Raw genomic sequence first — 15041 nt, 5'->3', positions numbered from 1 at the left:
GGGTCGGTGCTGTACAGGCTTTATTGGTCCCCGGGGCCCCCCCGGCCCCCCCTGTGCCGGGGGGGCGTTTGCATAGCGAGAACGGGGGGGTGATGATGTCACGGGGGGTCGGTGATGGCACCTGCTCGGCCGGCCCTTGCGGTGATGTCAGCTGCTGTCGTGTGACATCAGCACGAACCTGGGATGCGTCAGCCCCGCTCGGTGACCTCACGGCGGTGACATCGCCACCCGGCACCCGTCGTGGCCCCCACCCCACTGTCACCACAGCTGTGACATCACCATTCGCACTCTGCCGGTGACATCGTAGCTGTGACATCACCATTCCCACACCTTCAATTACACTGTAGCTGTGACATCATCATTCCCACACCTTCAGTTACACCAGAGCTGTGACAGCGGCGCCCCTGTTACATCATAACTGTGACATCACTGCTCCTACGCCATCAGTGACATGGCAGCTGTGACATTGTCAATTCCACACCGCCACCGTAGCTGTGACATCACTCTCACTCTCCAATGGCCACTGCCACTTTGATGTCACCCTTCCCCCTCCCGCGTGACATCAGAGCTGTGCCCTTGCTCCTCCCACCCCGCCTGTGACATCACTGCTGTGACATCAGCGAGACAGGAACCAGGGGCAGACAGGAGACGGGGGGGGGGGGGGAGGGAGTGACATCCGGGGCAGGAGCGGGGGGCTGCCGGGCTGATGACATCACGCTGGGGGGTGTGGGGGGGGTGTCACAGCATTAACCCTTCGTGTATGCGGGGAGGTGCCGGGGGCTGCGAGCTGCTGCCCCGGCCGAGGCGGGCAGGGGCCCCGCATGCCTGGGGGTCCCCCCCTATTTACAGCCGCGGGGGGGGGGGGGGGGGGGGGGGAGCTCAGCGCCCCGGGGCAGGGCCGGCGCTCCAGGGGGGCCCCGGCGCCCCATCCCTGTCGCCGGGGGCCGCGCCGGGCCCCACCACCACGATGGGCACCGGGGGTCCCCCCGGGGCGCCCCCCCGCCGGGCCTGCTCGTGCTCCTGCACCGGGCTGAGCGCCTTGGGGGGGCCCCGCGCCCCCCGCTCGGGCTCCTCGCCCCCCGGGGCGGCGGCCTCGGCGCCAGGGGGGCCCCCCAGCAGGAGCGGCAGCTCCTGGCGGCCGAGGCGGCGGGCGGGGGCGGCGGGGGGCGGCGGCCCCTCGGCCGGGCTCTCCCCGTCCCACTCGGCCAGGCTCTGCAGCGGCGGCTCGGCCGGGAAGTCCTTGCGGGCGGCCTCCAGGCCGTGCTTGCGGGGCGCCGCCGCCGCCGCCTTCTCGGAGGGGCCCCGGCGGGCCAGGCGGGGCGACTCGGCGGCCTTGGGGTGCAGCTTGGCCGGGAAGGCGGGGGGCGAGGCGGCGGGCGGCGAGGGCGTGTGGGCCAGCGGCGAGAGCGGGATGCTGCCGGCCGACTTGCAGCGCGCCGCGCGGTACTGCCGCTGCAGCTTCGGGGAGAGGCCCTGCAGCGAGCTGGGCCGCAGGTGGGGCCCGGCCGGCGCCGGCGAGGGCGGCGCGCTGGAGCCCGGCGAGCTGCTGGGCGGGGAGGCCCCTGCGCCGGCGGCGGGTCAGAGCTGGCCGCGGCACCGGGGCCGACCGGGGCCTCCCGCCGCGGCCGGGCTCGGGGGAACCCCGGCGCTGCGGAGCGCCCGCCCGGCCGGGCCCCTCGCGGCCGCCGTAGCCCCGTCCCTTCCCCCCCCCCCCCCGGTCCCTCACGGCCACCGTAGCCCCGCCTCACCCTCCGCGGCCCCTCGCGGCTCCCCGCGGCTCCCGTAGCCCCGCCCCGCCCTGGTCCCCGGTCCCGCCCCCTACCCGCCCCGCCCCGCCCCGTTGCTATGGCGGCGCGTACCCGTCTCGGCGGCGCGCGGCGGGAGGGCGGGGTCCCGCGCGCGCGCGTGGGTGGGGGAGGCGGGCAGGCTGTCGGAGGAGGACAGCGAGCGGCTCAGTGACGTAAGCGACCGGCTCGTGTGCAGCAGCGACGCCTGTCGGGCCAGGTGCCGGAAGAGCGCGCTGCGCCGCCTGCCGGAGCGGAGGACTATCACTGCGGCGGCCGGGCCCCGCCCCCTGCCCCGCCCCCCGCTCCGCTCCACCCACAACCCCCACCCAGCCCGGGCCCCGCCCCCGAGCCGGGCCCCTCCCCCTTGGGCCCGCCCCCAGCCCCCGTTCCCCCCCCCCCCGTTCTCCCCCTCCCCACCTCTCGTGGCCGCCCCCGGCACCGCCCCGGCGGTTCCTCCGCGCCATCTTGGCCCGGGCGCTGCGGCGCCGCGCGGGGCCCAGGCGGATGGACGTGTTCTCCAGCGGCGTCGTCGTCACCAGCACCTTCGTCCCGCTCTGACGCACAGCGGGTCACTGCCACGCCCTGCCACACCCCGCCACGCCCGGAGCCCCGGCCCACCGCCCCGCCAGCACCCACCTCCCCACCAGGACCCCACCGGGACCCACAACATGGCCTTGACCCATGACCCCCCATGACCCCACTGTGACCTCCTGACAATCCTGTGTCCCTGCCATGACCCACGACCCCACCACGACCTCTCACCCCCGTGCCCTTTTGATCCCCAGACCCCCACGACCCCCACCACACCCCCATGACCCTCTACCCTGCGACCCCGTGAGCCCATGACCCCTCGTGACCCCTGACCTTGAGGATGAGCTCGACGACCTCGGTGTGCACCAGCCCGTGGACGGGCTCCCCGTTGACGTGGGTGATGAGGTCACCGGCACAGAGCCCCGCCTCCTGCGCCGGGCCCCCCTCCTCCACGTGCTGCACCCACAATGCACCGTTACCCACAACGCACCGGGGCTGCGACACCTCAGCCCCCCCCATGTCCCCCTGTGTTCCTCAACGCAGACACCCCAGCTGCAGACACCCCCCTGTCCCCACGATGTCACCCCCATGTCCCCCCATGTCCCTCCATCCCCACCGCCCCTGACAACATGGTGCACTCTGTGCACGTCCCTGTCCCCACATCCCCCCGTCCCCCCCACGTCCCCCCGCTGTCCCTATCCCACCGTCCTCCCTTCTGTCCCCCTGTCCCTTGCTGACCCACACGATGTGGTGGGCACCGCTCATGTCCCCCCCACGTCCCTCCACGTCCCCCAATGTCCCCCCGTCCCGCTGACCCAGACGACGTGGTGGACGCTGTAGACGTCGCTGTCCCCCAGGTAGACGCGGATGGCACGCAGGGTGAAGCCGAACTTCTTGCCGGGGCGGGGGATGGCGATGGGGGAGCGGGGGGCGGCCACTGCCGGGGCCAGCTCCCGCCCCGGGGACGAGTCCCGCGAGGATGGGTCCGAGGACAGCGACCGCGGGGACATGGGGCTGCCCAGGGGCGAGGAGCCGGGCGCCTCCCCTGCGCCCCCCCACTGGCACCGTGCCCACGGACCCAGGCGTCCGGGGCACCCGCTGCCCCCCACCCATGGGACCGGGGTCCCACCACCCACAGGGACCCAGGCGTCCAGGGGAGGCCCCCAGCCCCCCACACCCCACGGGGATCCAGGCATCCACGGGCACCCCCACCCCCCACCCCCCAGGGGGACCCGCGTGACCAGGGACTCCCCACCCTCGGGACCCAGGTGTCCAGGGGACCCCCACCACCCTTGGGGTCCCAGGCACCCGGGGGACCCACACCACCCATGGAGACCCGGGTTGTCCAGGCTGCCCACCAAGGAGGGGTGCGGGGGTCCCGGGGGGGTTTCGGGGTCCCGGGGTGGTTTGGGGTCCCGGGGGTGACACCCACCGCTGGGGATGATGACAGAGAGGGCGGTGGCCGACGCCGACTTGGTGACCTTCCCGGGGCCGCGGGGGCTGCGCTTGTCGCCCCCCCCCTCGGGGGCCACCCCTGGGTGCCGCGGCCGCCGCAGCCCCAGCTCAGCCCGGGGGGGGGGCAGGTCCCCGGCCCGCGGCGCTCGCTCCCCTGGAGGGGACCCGCTGGTGAGGACCCAGGTGTCTGGGACCCCCCCACCGGGGACCCCGGCGTCCGGGACCCAGCCCCCCCACCCCCCGCCCCGGGGACCCGGGACCGACCTGGCTCCTCGCTGGGTCCGTCTGTGGGTCCATCGCGGGGGGGGGGGGCCGTTGCGGGGGGGCGGCCGCTCCTCGGGGGGGCCCCCGGGGCGCCCCGGCTCCAGCAGCGCCGAGAAGCGGCGACGGGCGCCCGGGGGGGGGCTACCCTCACCCTCGTGGGGGGCCCCCTCGGCTGCCGGCGGCCGCTTCCTGCGGGGACCCAGGCGTTTGGGGGGGGTCTGACCACCACGCCCCCACCCCCACCCCTCGGGGGCACCCGGGAATCCGGGCAGACCCCGGGGGACCCAGGCTTTGCCCTCCCCCCCCTCCCCCCCCGGGACCCAGCCGTGACACACACACCCCCCCCCGGAGACCCCGGTGTCCGTCCCGTCCCCCCCCCAAGGGACCCCCGCGTTCCCGGGGCCCCCGGCGTGGGCGCTCACAGCTCGGGCGAGGCCGTGCGCCAGCCGCGGTCACGGGCGAAGCCGTCGCGTCTCCCCTCGTCCCGCGGACGCCCCTTGGCCGCCTTCGGCTCCGGCTGCTGCGAGAGCTGCTCCAGGCTGCTGTAGACCTGCAGCGGCAGCGCATGAACCCGCCCGCCCCGGGCTTTGCGCGGGGGTCGCACGGGGGTTGCACGGGGCTTTGCACGGGGATTGCACCGGCGATGCACGGGGGCTGCACCGGCGATGCACGGGGGCTGCACAAGGCGCCTGCACTGCCCGGGCCCACGCGAGGTGCACGCCCGTGTGTCCCCCCCGCTATCCCCCCCCCGTCCCCCGTGCCCCCACCTTGCTGAAGCGGGGGGAGCAGGACGAGAACTGCCGGATCTCCACGGGCTCGTCCTCCGTCGTGTCCTCGTCCTCATAGGAGGTGACGTGGGGGTACCGGTCCGAGCGTGCTGGGGGGGTGGTGGGGGTGAGGGGGGGACACTGGGTGGGCGTCCCATAGGGTGACCCCAGGGGGGCCCGGGGGTGAGGGACCCATAGAGGGGGCCCACGGGGGAGTCCCTGGGAGGGCCCATGGGGGGATTCCTGGGGGGTCCCATGGGGGGGACTAGGAGGTCCTCTGGGGGGTCGTCCCTCGTTGGAAGTCCTGGGGGGGATGCATGGGGTGCCAAGGGGGTGTCCCCTGGGAAGGGTCGTGGGGTGGTCCCACGAGGTCCCAGGGCTGGGGTCTCGGAGGGGTTCTGAGGTGTTCCCGGGGGTGCCGGGGGTTCCCTCACTGTCGAAGTAGCTGGTGTCCTCCTCCGACTCCAGGTGCGGCACAAATTCGGCTTTCTGCCGCAGCAGCCCCGTCCAGTCAAGTGCCGCGAAGAAGCCGTGAGCCTTCACCTCCTGCGCCCCCCCTGCGGGGACGGGGACGGGGTCAGTGGGGGCAGGAACCCCGGGGGGGTGGGGGGGGTTGGGGGGGGGTCTCACCGGCCCCAAGGCGCCGCAGGGGGTCGGGCTGCAGGAGGCAGGAGATGAGGTGCTGGGCATCGGGGGGCAGCGCCTCGTCCCCCTCCGGCCACAGGATCTCGTCTGACATGGCGGGGGGACGGGGGGGACACGTGAGCACGGGGTGACGGCTGCCAGGCCCATCATGTCCCTGTGTCCCCGTGCCCGTCCCTGTACCAGGGATGACCTGCCCTGTCCCCATGTCCCCAATCCCATGTACCCGAGACGACCTACTCCATCTCCCTGCGTCCCTGTGTCCTGCCATGTCCCCACACCTGAGATGACCTGCTCTGTGTCCCCGTGTCCCCCTGTGTCCCTCCCATGTCCCCGTCCCTGTACTAGAGATGACCTTCCCCATCCCTGTGTCCCCATGTCCTCCCCTGTCCCCAAGATGACCTGCCCCATGTCCCCCTGTCCCCCCATACCCGAGATGACCTGCCCCATGTCCCCATGTCCCCCCCCATACCCAAGATGACCTGCCCTGTCCCCCCGTGTCCCCCCCCGTGTCCCTGTCCCCATACCCGAGATGACCTGCCCGAAGAGCTCCTCAGGGGTGTCCCCGAAGAAGGGGACACAGCCCACCAGGAACTCGTAGAGGACGATGCCCATCGCCCACCAGTCCACCGGCTTCCCGTAGCCCTGCCGCAGGATCACCTCGGGCGCGATGTACTCGGGGGTGCCGCACACCTGTGGGCGGAGTCAGCGCCGGCCACGCCCCAACACGCCCCAACCGTCCCGCCCCAACGGCCCCGCCCGGCCCCACCTACCTGCTTGTCGCGGAACTCGCGGGCATCCTTCTCCATGTGGCCCTCGTAGAGGTTGGTGGTGAGGCTCATCAGCCCCATCTTGGAGAGCCCGAAGTCCGTCAGCTTCACGTGGCCCAGCGAGGTGATCAGCAGGCTGCGGGGACCCAGGCACCCGGTGGGGACCCAGGCGCCCGGCACCCCCGGCCCTCCCCCGGACTGCCCCCTCCCCGCCCTGGGGGACCCCGGCGTCCTGGCATACTTGTCGGGCTTGAGGTCACGGTGGACAATGCCGTAGTTGTGCAGGTACTCGAGGGCCAGGACGGTCTCGGCGAAGTAGAGCCGGGCCAGCTCCAGCGGCAGCGCCCCAATGTGCTTCAGCAGCGTCGCACAGTCCCCGCCTGGGACGGGGGGACATGGGGGGACGTGGGAGGACAGCAGGGGGGACAGCAGTGTGCATCACGGCATCACCCACCGCCACCCAGCACGTCCCAGTGGGACACAAAGCACCCACCCAGGTGTAAAGCACTGCATCGGGACATAGAAACACCCTATCATGACATAAACCACCCTGTTGTGACACAAACCACCCCACATTGCACCGCCCGGCCCCCTATCACAATGCCCGGCTCCATATTGTGATGCCTGGCCCCCTATCATGACACACAACTCTGTATTGTGATGTCCAGCCCCTCATCGTACCACCCAGCACCGTATCATGATGCCCAGCCCCATATCACAACACCCAGCCCTCTATCATGATGCCCAGCCCCATATCACAACACCCAGCCCTCTATCATGATGCCCAGCCCCATATCACAACACCCAGCCCTCTATCCCGATGCCCGGCCCCATACTGCGATGTCAAGTCCAGTATCGCCATGTCCAGCTCTCTATCATGATGCCCAGCCCTGTATCGTGGCACCCAGATTCGTATCACGATGCCCAGACCCGTATCGTGATGCTCAGCCCCGTATCACGACGCCTGTTGGCCCCGCGCCCACCTTCGACGTACTCCATGACCATGCAGAGGTGGCGGCGGGTCTGGAAGGAGCAGAACATGCTGACGACGAAGGGGTTCTCGGCGAAGGTGAGGATGTCGCGCTCCACGAACGCCTGCTCCACCTGGTTGCGCAGCAGCAGGTTCTGCTTGTTGATCTTCTTCATGGCAAAGCGCTGGCGCGTGGCCGTGTGCCGCACCAGGTACACCGCCCTGCCGGACAGCCGCGCGTCACGCCGAGGCAGGGACCCCGGATGCCGGGACCCTCCCAGGGACCCCGGCGTCCGGGGCCGCTCACCCGTAGGCGCCGTTGCTGATGAGTTTGATGGTCTCAAAGTCGCCTTCGCCTGGCGGCTTCTTGGCCCTGGGGACAGCGCTGCGGCCCTGGGGGGACACGGGGACATGGGGTGACACGGGGGGACACAGGGAGGGACACACAAGGGCCCTGCCCTGGCGCCCACCTCAGCCCCCTCCTCGGGCTCCGGTGTGTTGCTCCCGCCGCTGTCGGGCTCCTCCAGATGCACCACGTCTGCAGGGACACGGGGTGTCACACGTGTGCGGGGACACGGGGTGTCACATGTACGCACCCCCAGTGTACAACACCCCCCCCGTGCACGCTCCCACTCCCCTGCGCACCCCCAGCGTGCAAGCTCCACACCATCCACGCAGGCACCCCCCACGCACGCTCCCACACGCGTGTGCAGCCCTGCCCACCCCCACCGGCGTGCAGATCCCACGCGCACCCCGTGCACGCACCCTCCCGCTCAAGACCCCGTGCGTGCACGCTCCCACACACGCGTGTGTGCCCCTTGCACGCTCCCACACGTGCGCATATGCCCCCACAGGCATGTGCAAACCCCGTGGCCGCCCCGTGGCCGCTCGCACACGTGTGTACCGGGGAAGGGGTCCCGCGCCAGCCCCAGCTGCCCGATGATGTAGCGGGGGATGTCGGCCTTCAGCAGCCCCTCGCGGGCCTGGCCCTCTGCCGCCGCCAGCAGCTGGTAGAACTCGGCCGGGTCGAACTCCTGCGCCGACACGCCCCGGCACGCGTGTGCGCAGGGGGACACGCATCGTCACACGCGTGCACACGGCGACATGCACCAGCACGGTGCAATGCACCAGCAGACAGCGGGGGCACGTGCTGGTGCACACGTGTGCTGGTGCACGTGGGTCTGCATGCGTGTGAGAGCGTGTGCAAGCGTGTGAGCGCATGCGTGTGTGCACCAGGACACGTGTGCACGTGCACGTTTGAGGCCAAACACGCGTGTGCGCGTGTCGCTGTGCCTGCGCCAACGCACACGCGTGTGCACACACACCCACACCCCCCCCCGCCTTTGTCTCGGTGGTACCCGGGATGCTGCGTCGCCATGGCGCTGCCCCGGCAACACGGCTGTCACCATGGCAACAACAGCCCTGCCTCCTCATTGGCTGTGCGCAGGGATTGGCCAGGCCGTTGTCAGGGTGACCAGAAGGGCTTCGTCTGATTGGACAGTTGGGATGGTGCAAAATGGGATGGGACGGGACGGGGGGTGCCGGGGGGCTGTCAGAGCGCCCGGGGCCCGGGGGATGGGGGGGCCCGGGGGACTCACCAGGCACTCGAGCAGCCGGGCGGGGCGGGAGATGATGATGAGGAGTTTCTTCACCAGCTGGGTGATGAAGGCCACCTCCTCCGACTCCGAGCGCTCATAGGCCTGGGGGGTACATGGGGGGGGTCAGGGGGTCCCAGGGGACCTGGGGGTCGGGAGATGCTGGGGAGTCACATGGGGGCCTGGGGGGGGTCCCACGGGCCCCGGGGCATCCACTTGGGTGTTGTTGGGTCCAGCGGGGTCACACTGGGTCCTGGGGGGGTCCTGTTGGGTGCCATTGGGTGCCCTTGGGTGCTGAGGGTTCTCATTGGGCCTTGTGTGGCCCTGGTGGGTCCCCACTGGGTGCTGAGGGTGCCATTGGTCCCGTTGGGTCCCTTGGGGCCCCGTTGGGCGTCACTGAGCCCCTTGGGACCCCGTTGGGTACCAATAGGTCCATGTTGGGTGCCGTTGGGCACCATTGGGTCCTGTTGGGCCCTTTTGGTTCCCTTGGAGCCCCGTTGGGTCCCGTTGGGTCCCGTTGGGTGCCATTGAGTCCCGTTGGGTGCCGTTGGGTGCTGTGGCTCACATCCTGCAGCAGCCGCTCCATGTTCTCCTGCAGTTCGTAGAAGTAGCCGGCGGTGATGAGGCCGTGCCGTGCCTTGGCCAGGCAGTCACGCGCCAGCTCGACCAGCTGGTGCTGGATGAAGCTGAGGGCACCGTCGGCCAGCGGCGTCCCCCCGGGGCCGCAGCCCCGCACAAACTCCTCCAGCCGTTCCTCCATCTGCGCCGTCGCCTGTGGGACGCAGGCAGACAGGCTCACCATGGCTCCTGACACCCCCGCAGCCCCCCTGGGGCCCCCCAAGACCCCACAACCTCCTCTGGTGCCCCGTAGCCACCCCAGACCCCCCAGAGCTGTCACACCTCCTCTTCAGGAACCTCAGAGCCCCCCTGATTCCCCACAGATACCTCATAACCCCCCAGGGCCCCCCCATAACCCTGCCGGGACCTGCCCCCCCCAAGACCCTATATCCTCCCCCAGTGCCCATTAGCTGCCCGAGACCCCCCAGAGCTGTTCCATAGCCCTCCAACCCTCAGAGCCCCTCCCCAAACACCCCAAGACCCCATGTCCTCCCCCAGCCCCCCACATCCCCCAGCCCCACCTTGGGGAACCGCTCCTTGTAGACGTGGTTCATCATCACGATCTCGTTGTCGTGGGACGAGGGCGAGCGCCCAGGGCTGGGGGGGGCACCGCTGGCACCCGCAGGACCCACAGCGTCCCCCCCGAGCATCCCCACCACTGGTGCCCACGGGACACCAGCATCCCTCCACGGCATCCCCACGGGGACCCACGGTGTCACCATTCCACCCCCCTGATGTCCCACGGCCACAGTGTCCCCATCGCCCCGCTGTCCCCCACCCCGCAGTGCCCCATGGTCCCCCCCACGGTGTCCCTTTGCTCTGGGTCACCCCAGACTCACGGTGTCCCCATCGCCACCGTGCCCTGATCCCCCCACGGTGTCCCCAAAGCCCTGCCCCCCCCAGCTCCATGGTGTCCCCCCAACCGCACAGTGTCCCCCAGCCCCATGGTGCCCCCCATGCTCTCCCCAAAGCCCCGGTCGTCCCCCCCAACCCCATGGTGACCCCCAGCCCCATGGTGCCCTGATTCCCCCATGGGGTCCCCAAGTCCCTGGTCGCCCCCCAGCCACTTGGGGTCCCCAGCTCCCCAGTGCCCCAGCTGCACCTGAGGCTGCGGGAGCGGGGGCGTGGGGCTGGCCCCCCCCGGGCCCCCCCATCCTCCTCGGCCAGGCTCTCGGAGCTGCCGAAGTGGCGGGAGAGGAAGCGCAGCTCCTCCGGCGTCGGCTGCGCCGGCAGCTGGTGCAGGCGCTCCTGCGACGAGCACGAGGACTGCGCGCCCGCATCACCCCTCCGACCCCGCGGACCCCCACCACACCCCGTGGACCCCCACAGCTCCCTACGGACCCCCCCCATGGCACCCCACGAGGACCTGTGGCCACCCACGGGGACCCGCTGACCCCCATGGACCCACCATGGTCCCCTGACTGCACCCCACGGGCCCCCCATGACACCCCACTGCACCCCACGGGGACCCCCGGCCACACACCCACCCCTCCCCAGGCCCCCATCGGTGGCACCCACACCTAACCCCACGGCCGGACCTGTGCTAGGACCCCCCCACAGACCCCCGGCCAACCCCACCCAGACCCCAGTGACACACCAACCCCCCCCCATCAGCCACCCCCCGCCATGGGGAGGGTGCCCCAGCAGGTCCCCTGGACATGGGGGGTCCGGGGCCCCCGACTCACCGAGACCGTGGAGCTGGGGGTGTTGGTGCCATAGCCGGAGGAGGGCAGCGAGGCCAGCGACCAGCGGCGCCCGTCGGCACTGGGGGGGTGTCCGGGGACCCAGGCGTCAGGGAGACCCCCCCCGCCCCCGAGCTGGGACAGGACCCCGGCGCCCGGATGCCCCCCTCCATCGCCAGCCGGAGGCCTGGGTCCCCCTCAGACATCTGGGTCCCCCCCGGCCACCCGGGTGCCCCCCGGCCGCCCGCTCCCCTTACCGGCGGGAGGAGGCGAAGGAGAAGTGGGCCGGGTTGCTGGGCGAGAAGTTGCGGGGACTGTCGAGGGGGCTGCTGCCTGCGGGGGGGCACAGGGAGGGGGACACGGGTGTGACATCACCACCGCCCCACCCCGACACCCCCGCCCTGCCAGGCCCCGCCACAGCGGAGGGGGCAGGGCCAAACGGATGCAACCCACCCCCAGGGGAAAAGGGGGGGGCCAGGAGGGACCCCAGGGACTGGGGGGGCCCCAGGTGCTTTGGGGGTCCCTATGGGTACGAGGGAGGCTGGGGGGGTCATTGGGGCTGGGGGGACAATGGGTCCCTTGGGGGAGGTCCCTGGGGGGGTCCCCAGGTTTGCCTGGGGGGGGCAATGGGTCCCTTGGGGGGGGTCCCAGCGGTTTGGGAGGATCCTTATGGGTCCTTGGGGGGAGGCTATGGGTCCCTGGGGCTCCCTATGGGCCCCTTTGGGGGTTTCTTGGGGGGGTCTCAGGGCCTTGGGAGGGGGTTGGGGACACTGGGGGAGGCAGGGGACACTGGGGGTCCAGGGGGTCTCACCGATGTGGCCGGGCAGCGGCGAGTGGGGCCGCGGGAGGGTGGGGGAGGTGCTGGTCAGGATCAGGCTCTTCCGGTTGCTTGTGCGGCAGCTGGGGGGGGGGGGAGAGACGTGGGGAGGGGCCGGGACCCCCCTCACACGCGTCCCCTCCCCCTCATGCGTGTCCTTGCACCCGAACGCGTCCACGACACCCAAAGGTGCCTGGGGGGGCACCCACAGCCCCCCCCCCCCAGGGGGTGCAGGAATGGGGGGTCGGAGGTTTGGGGGGGGCAGTGGCCATGGGGGGACTCATGGGGCAGAGGGGGGCCGGGGATGGAGGATGAAGGCGGAGGATGAGGAAGGAGGGATGAGGGCCGGAGGATGGGGATGACAGAGGGAGAAGGATGGAAGAGATGAAGGGTGAGGATGACGATGAAAGAGGACAGGACGAAGGATGAGGATGCAGAGGGATGAGGACGAGGATGGGGATGAGGGTGGAGAAGGGATGAAGGATGAGGATGAGGATGGAGGGGGGATGAGGACAGTGATGGGGATGGCGAGGGATGAAGGCCGAGGATGAGGACAGAGGGGGGATGAGGACGGTGATGGGGATGGCGAGGGATGAAGGCTGAGGATGAAGGATGGGGATGAGGATGGAGAAGGGATGGAGGATGAGGACGGGGAGGGGGAGGAAGGCCGAGGCCCCGGTTACCTCTTGGTGCGGCGGAACATGCTGCTGCCCACCAGGATCGGCATCGGGGGGTCCGCGAGCCCGGGGGGGCCGGGGGCTCCGGGGCGGCGGCGCCTCGGCGGGGCGGGGGGGGGACGCGGCGGCGGCGGCTGCAGAGGGGCGGGGCCGGGACGGGGCCGGGGCGGGGCCGGGGCGGTGGGGGCGCGATGGGGGGCGATGGGGGCGATGGGGGGGGCGCGGGGGGGCCTCACCTGCTGCTCTTCCGCGGCAGCGGCAGCTCCTTCTGCAAAACGGGGAGCAGGGTGGGGGGGGACCCGGACCCCCCCGGATCCCCCGGACAGACCCCTCCCCCCGCAGCAGCGCTTGGGGGGGCACTCGGGCCCTGCCCCGGTGCTGGGGGGGGCCGGGCACAGGCTCCACCACCCCCCCGGGGGCCCCCCACCTCTGAAGACCCCCAGATCCGGCTGTCCCGGCCCCCCCCCCCCAGCCCTGCAGCCCCCCCCCGGTACCGCCCCGCCCCGGTACCGGGCCTGCATCACCTCCGCGGTGCCGACCCCCGCCCTGTACCGGGACTGCATCCCCCTCCCGTACCCCCCCTGCCCGGTACAGGCCCCCCCGGACCGGGCCTCCACCCCCGGCACCGACCCCCCCCTCCGGTACCGACCCCCCCCCCCCCCCGGTTCTGACCCCCCCCCCCCGGTACCTGCAGCCGCCGCCGGCGGATCACGCCCGAGTCGTCCATGACTCCGCCGCTGCCGGCGGGGGGGGTCCCGGCCCCCCGCGCCCCCGGAGCCCGCAGCCCCCCCTCAGACGCCCACCGCCATCCTCCGCCGCGCGGGACCCCCGCGAGCGCCCCGCCCCCGGCCCCGCCCAGCCCCGCCCCGACGGGGGGGACCCGGGCGTCCGGGGGGGGGGGGGGGGGAGCCCCACCCCGGGTTTAACCCCTGCGCTGCCGGGGGGGCTTCGTCCCACCCCCCCTTGCCCCTACCCCGCTTTGCCCCATGCCCCCCCGTGCCCCAGGGTCCCCCTGCCCCCCCCGGACCCCCGGTTCCCCGAGCCCCCCCCGTCCCCGCTGTCCGCGGTGCTGAACCGGCCGCGCTCTCCAGCCCCGGCGCCCGGGTCCCCTCGGGAGGAACTCGGGTCCCCTCGGGGGGGCTCCGGCCCCCCCCGTTTTAATATTCGGGCAATACGGCAGAGCCCCCTCCGCCACGAGCCCCCCCCCATGGGTGACATCTCGGTATCGTAATCCCCCTAAAAACGCGCCCAGAAGAGTCGGGGCGGGGGGGAGGAAGCTGCTCAGGCCCCCCCGGTGAGCCCCCCCCCCAGTGACCCCCCCGGATTACACCCCTAATCCCCCGGGATTGAGGACACGGCCATTTCCAGGACCGATTAACGGGGGGGGGGGGGGGGGCGGGGAACGGGCCGGACGCCTGGGTTCCCTTCCCCACGGGGGGGGGAACATGCTCATGGGGGGCCCTAACCCCCCTCCCCCCCCAAGCCAGGGAGCCCCAAACGGACTCCCCCCCCCAGCACCACCGGGATCTGTGTAACCCCTGCCCACCCGCAACCCCACAGACCCCCCCAAATGCTGCAGACACCCCCAGCCCCCCTCCCCTGTGACCCCCCCGAACTTCACAGGGAGAATAAACGAGTTTGTTGCTGTCCCCCCCCCGCGCAAAAAAAGTGGATTTGGGGTTTTTTACAATTCTTTGTTAAAAAACAACCACTTGCTTTATTGGGGGGGCGTTTGGGGGGGGGGGGTGTCACAGCTCAGCCAGGGGCCGCAGACTGCGCTCGTGAAGAAGCGGTGGGGGGGGCGCCGGGGGGGGGGCCGGGCAAAGTAGGAGAGCAGCGAGGGGGGGGGCCGCAGGGTCCTCCTTGGGGTCCTCGTCAGCCCTGGGGGGGAGAGGTCAGGGACCCGGTGGGGGGGGGCACAGGGGACCCAGGAGTCCAGGTGGGGGTTTGGTTCTACACCCCACCCCCCCCGGTCCCCCCATTGCACAGACACCCCGTGTGTCCCCCACTGCAGGTCTGGTCCCCCCCAACCCCCCCATGCACAGCCAGGACTCCCCTTGTGCCCCCCCCCCCCCAATTACCCAGGGACCACCACCCCACTCCCCCCCATCGCAGGAGCAGCCCCAGCTCCCCCATAGCTTCACACTGGGACCCCCTCCAAGTCACTGCAGCCCCACGCCATCCGCCCACACCAGGACCCCCCCGGTACCCAGCCCCCCCCCCCGTACCACTTGACGGGGACCCCCCCGTGCTGCAGCAGCTCCCGCGCCGTCCCCCAGCTGAAGCGCACGAGCTGGGGGAAGCCGAAGACGGGCTCGAGTGCCGCCGCAGCCACTCCTTCGTCTTGGGGTCTGGGGGGGGGCCGTGAGGGCTGCTCAGAAGCTGGGGTTCCCCTGCAGCCAGGGCCCCCCCCGCCCCCCCCAGCTGCTCCTACCGTTGGGGTACCCTGAGCCATAGTCCCGGTCA

General features: G+C 71.9%; 2 protein-coding genes across 2 annotated transcripts in view; both read right to left on the bottom strand.

Annotated features, from left to right (window-relative positions):
• Nucleotides 1–15041, bottom strand: part of CALR (calreticulin) — a 31331-nt gene that overhangs the window by 14037 nt on the left and 2253 nt on the right. The window lies entirely within an intron of this gene.
• MAST1 (microtubule associated serine/threonine kinase 1) lies at nt 4–13318 on the bottom strand. The gene is given in 27 exon segments (XM_075525840.1): nt 4–1613; nt 1860–2029; nt 2205–2341; nt 2652–2774; nt 3134–3363; nt 3751–3941; nt 4038–4226; nt 4460–4587; nt 4805–4914; nt 5239–5361; nt 5435–5536; nt 5974–6139; nt 6220–6352; nt 6458–6596; nt 7200–7408; nt 7494–7579; nt 7657–7724; nt 8091–8220; nt 8785–8886; nt 9347–9553; nt 9921–9996; nt 10502–10665; nt 11085–11163; nt 11339–11414; nt 11893–11981; nt 12812–12843; nt 13264–13318. Coding segments are annotated over 27 exon segments (4032 nt in total). The 5' UTR covers nt 13303–13318; the 3' UTR covers nt 4–879.

The sequence above is a fragment of the Mycteria americana genome, chromosome 28 (assembly GCF_035582795.1).
Source record: "Mycteria americana isolate JAX WOST 10 ecotype Jacksonville Zoo and Gardens chromosome 28, USCA_MyAme_1.0, whole genome shotgun sequence".
Lineage (NCBI taxonomy): Eukaryota > Metazoa > Chordata > Aves > Ciconiiformes > Ciconiidae > Mycteria > Mycteria americana.
Note: the sequence above shows the minus strand (reverse complement) of the source record. Positions and strands in the feature narration are given on the sequence as shown.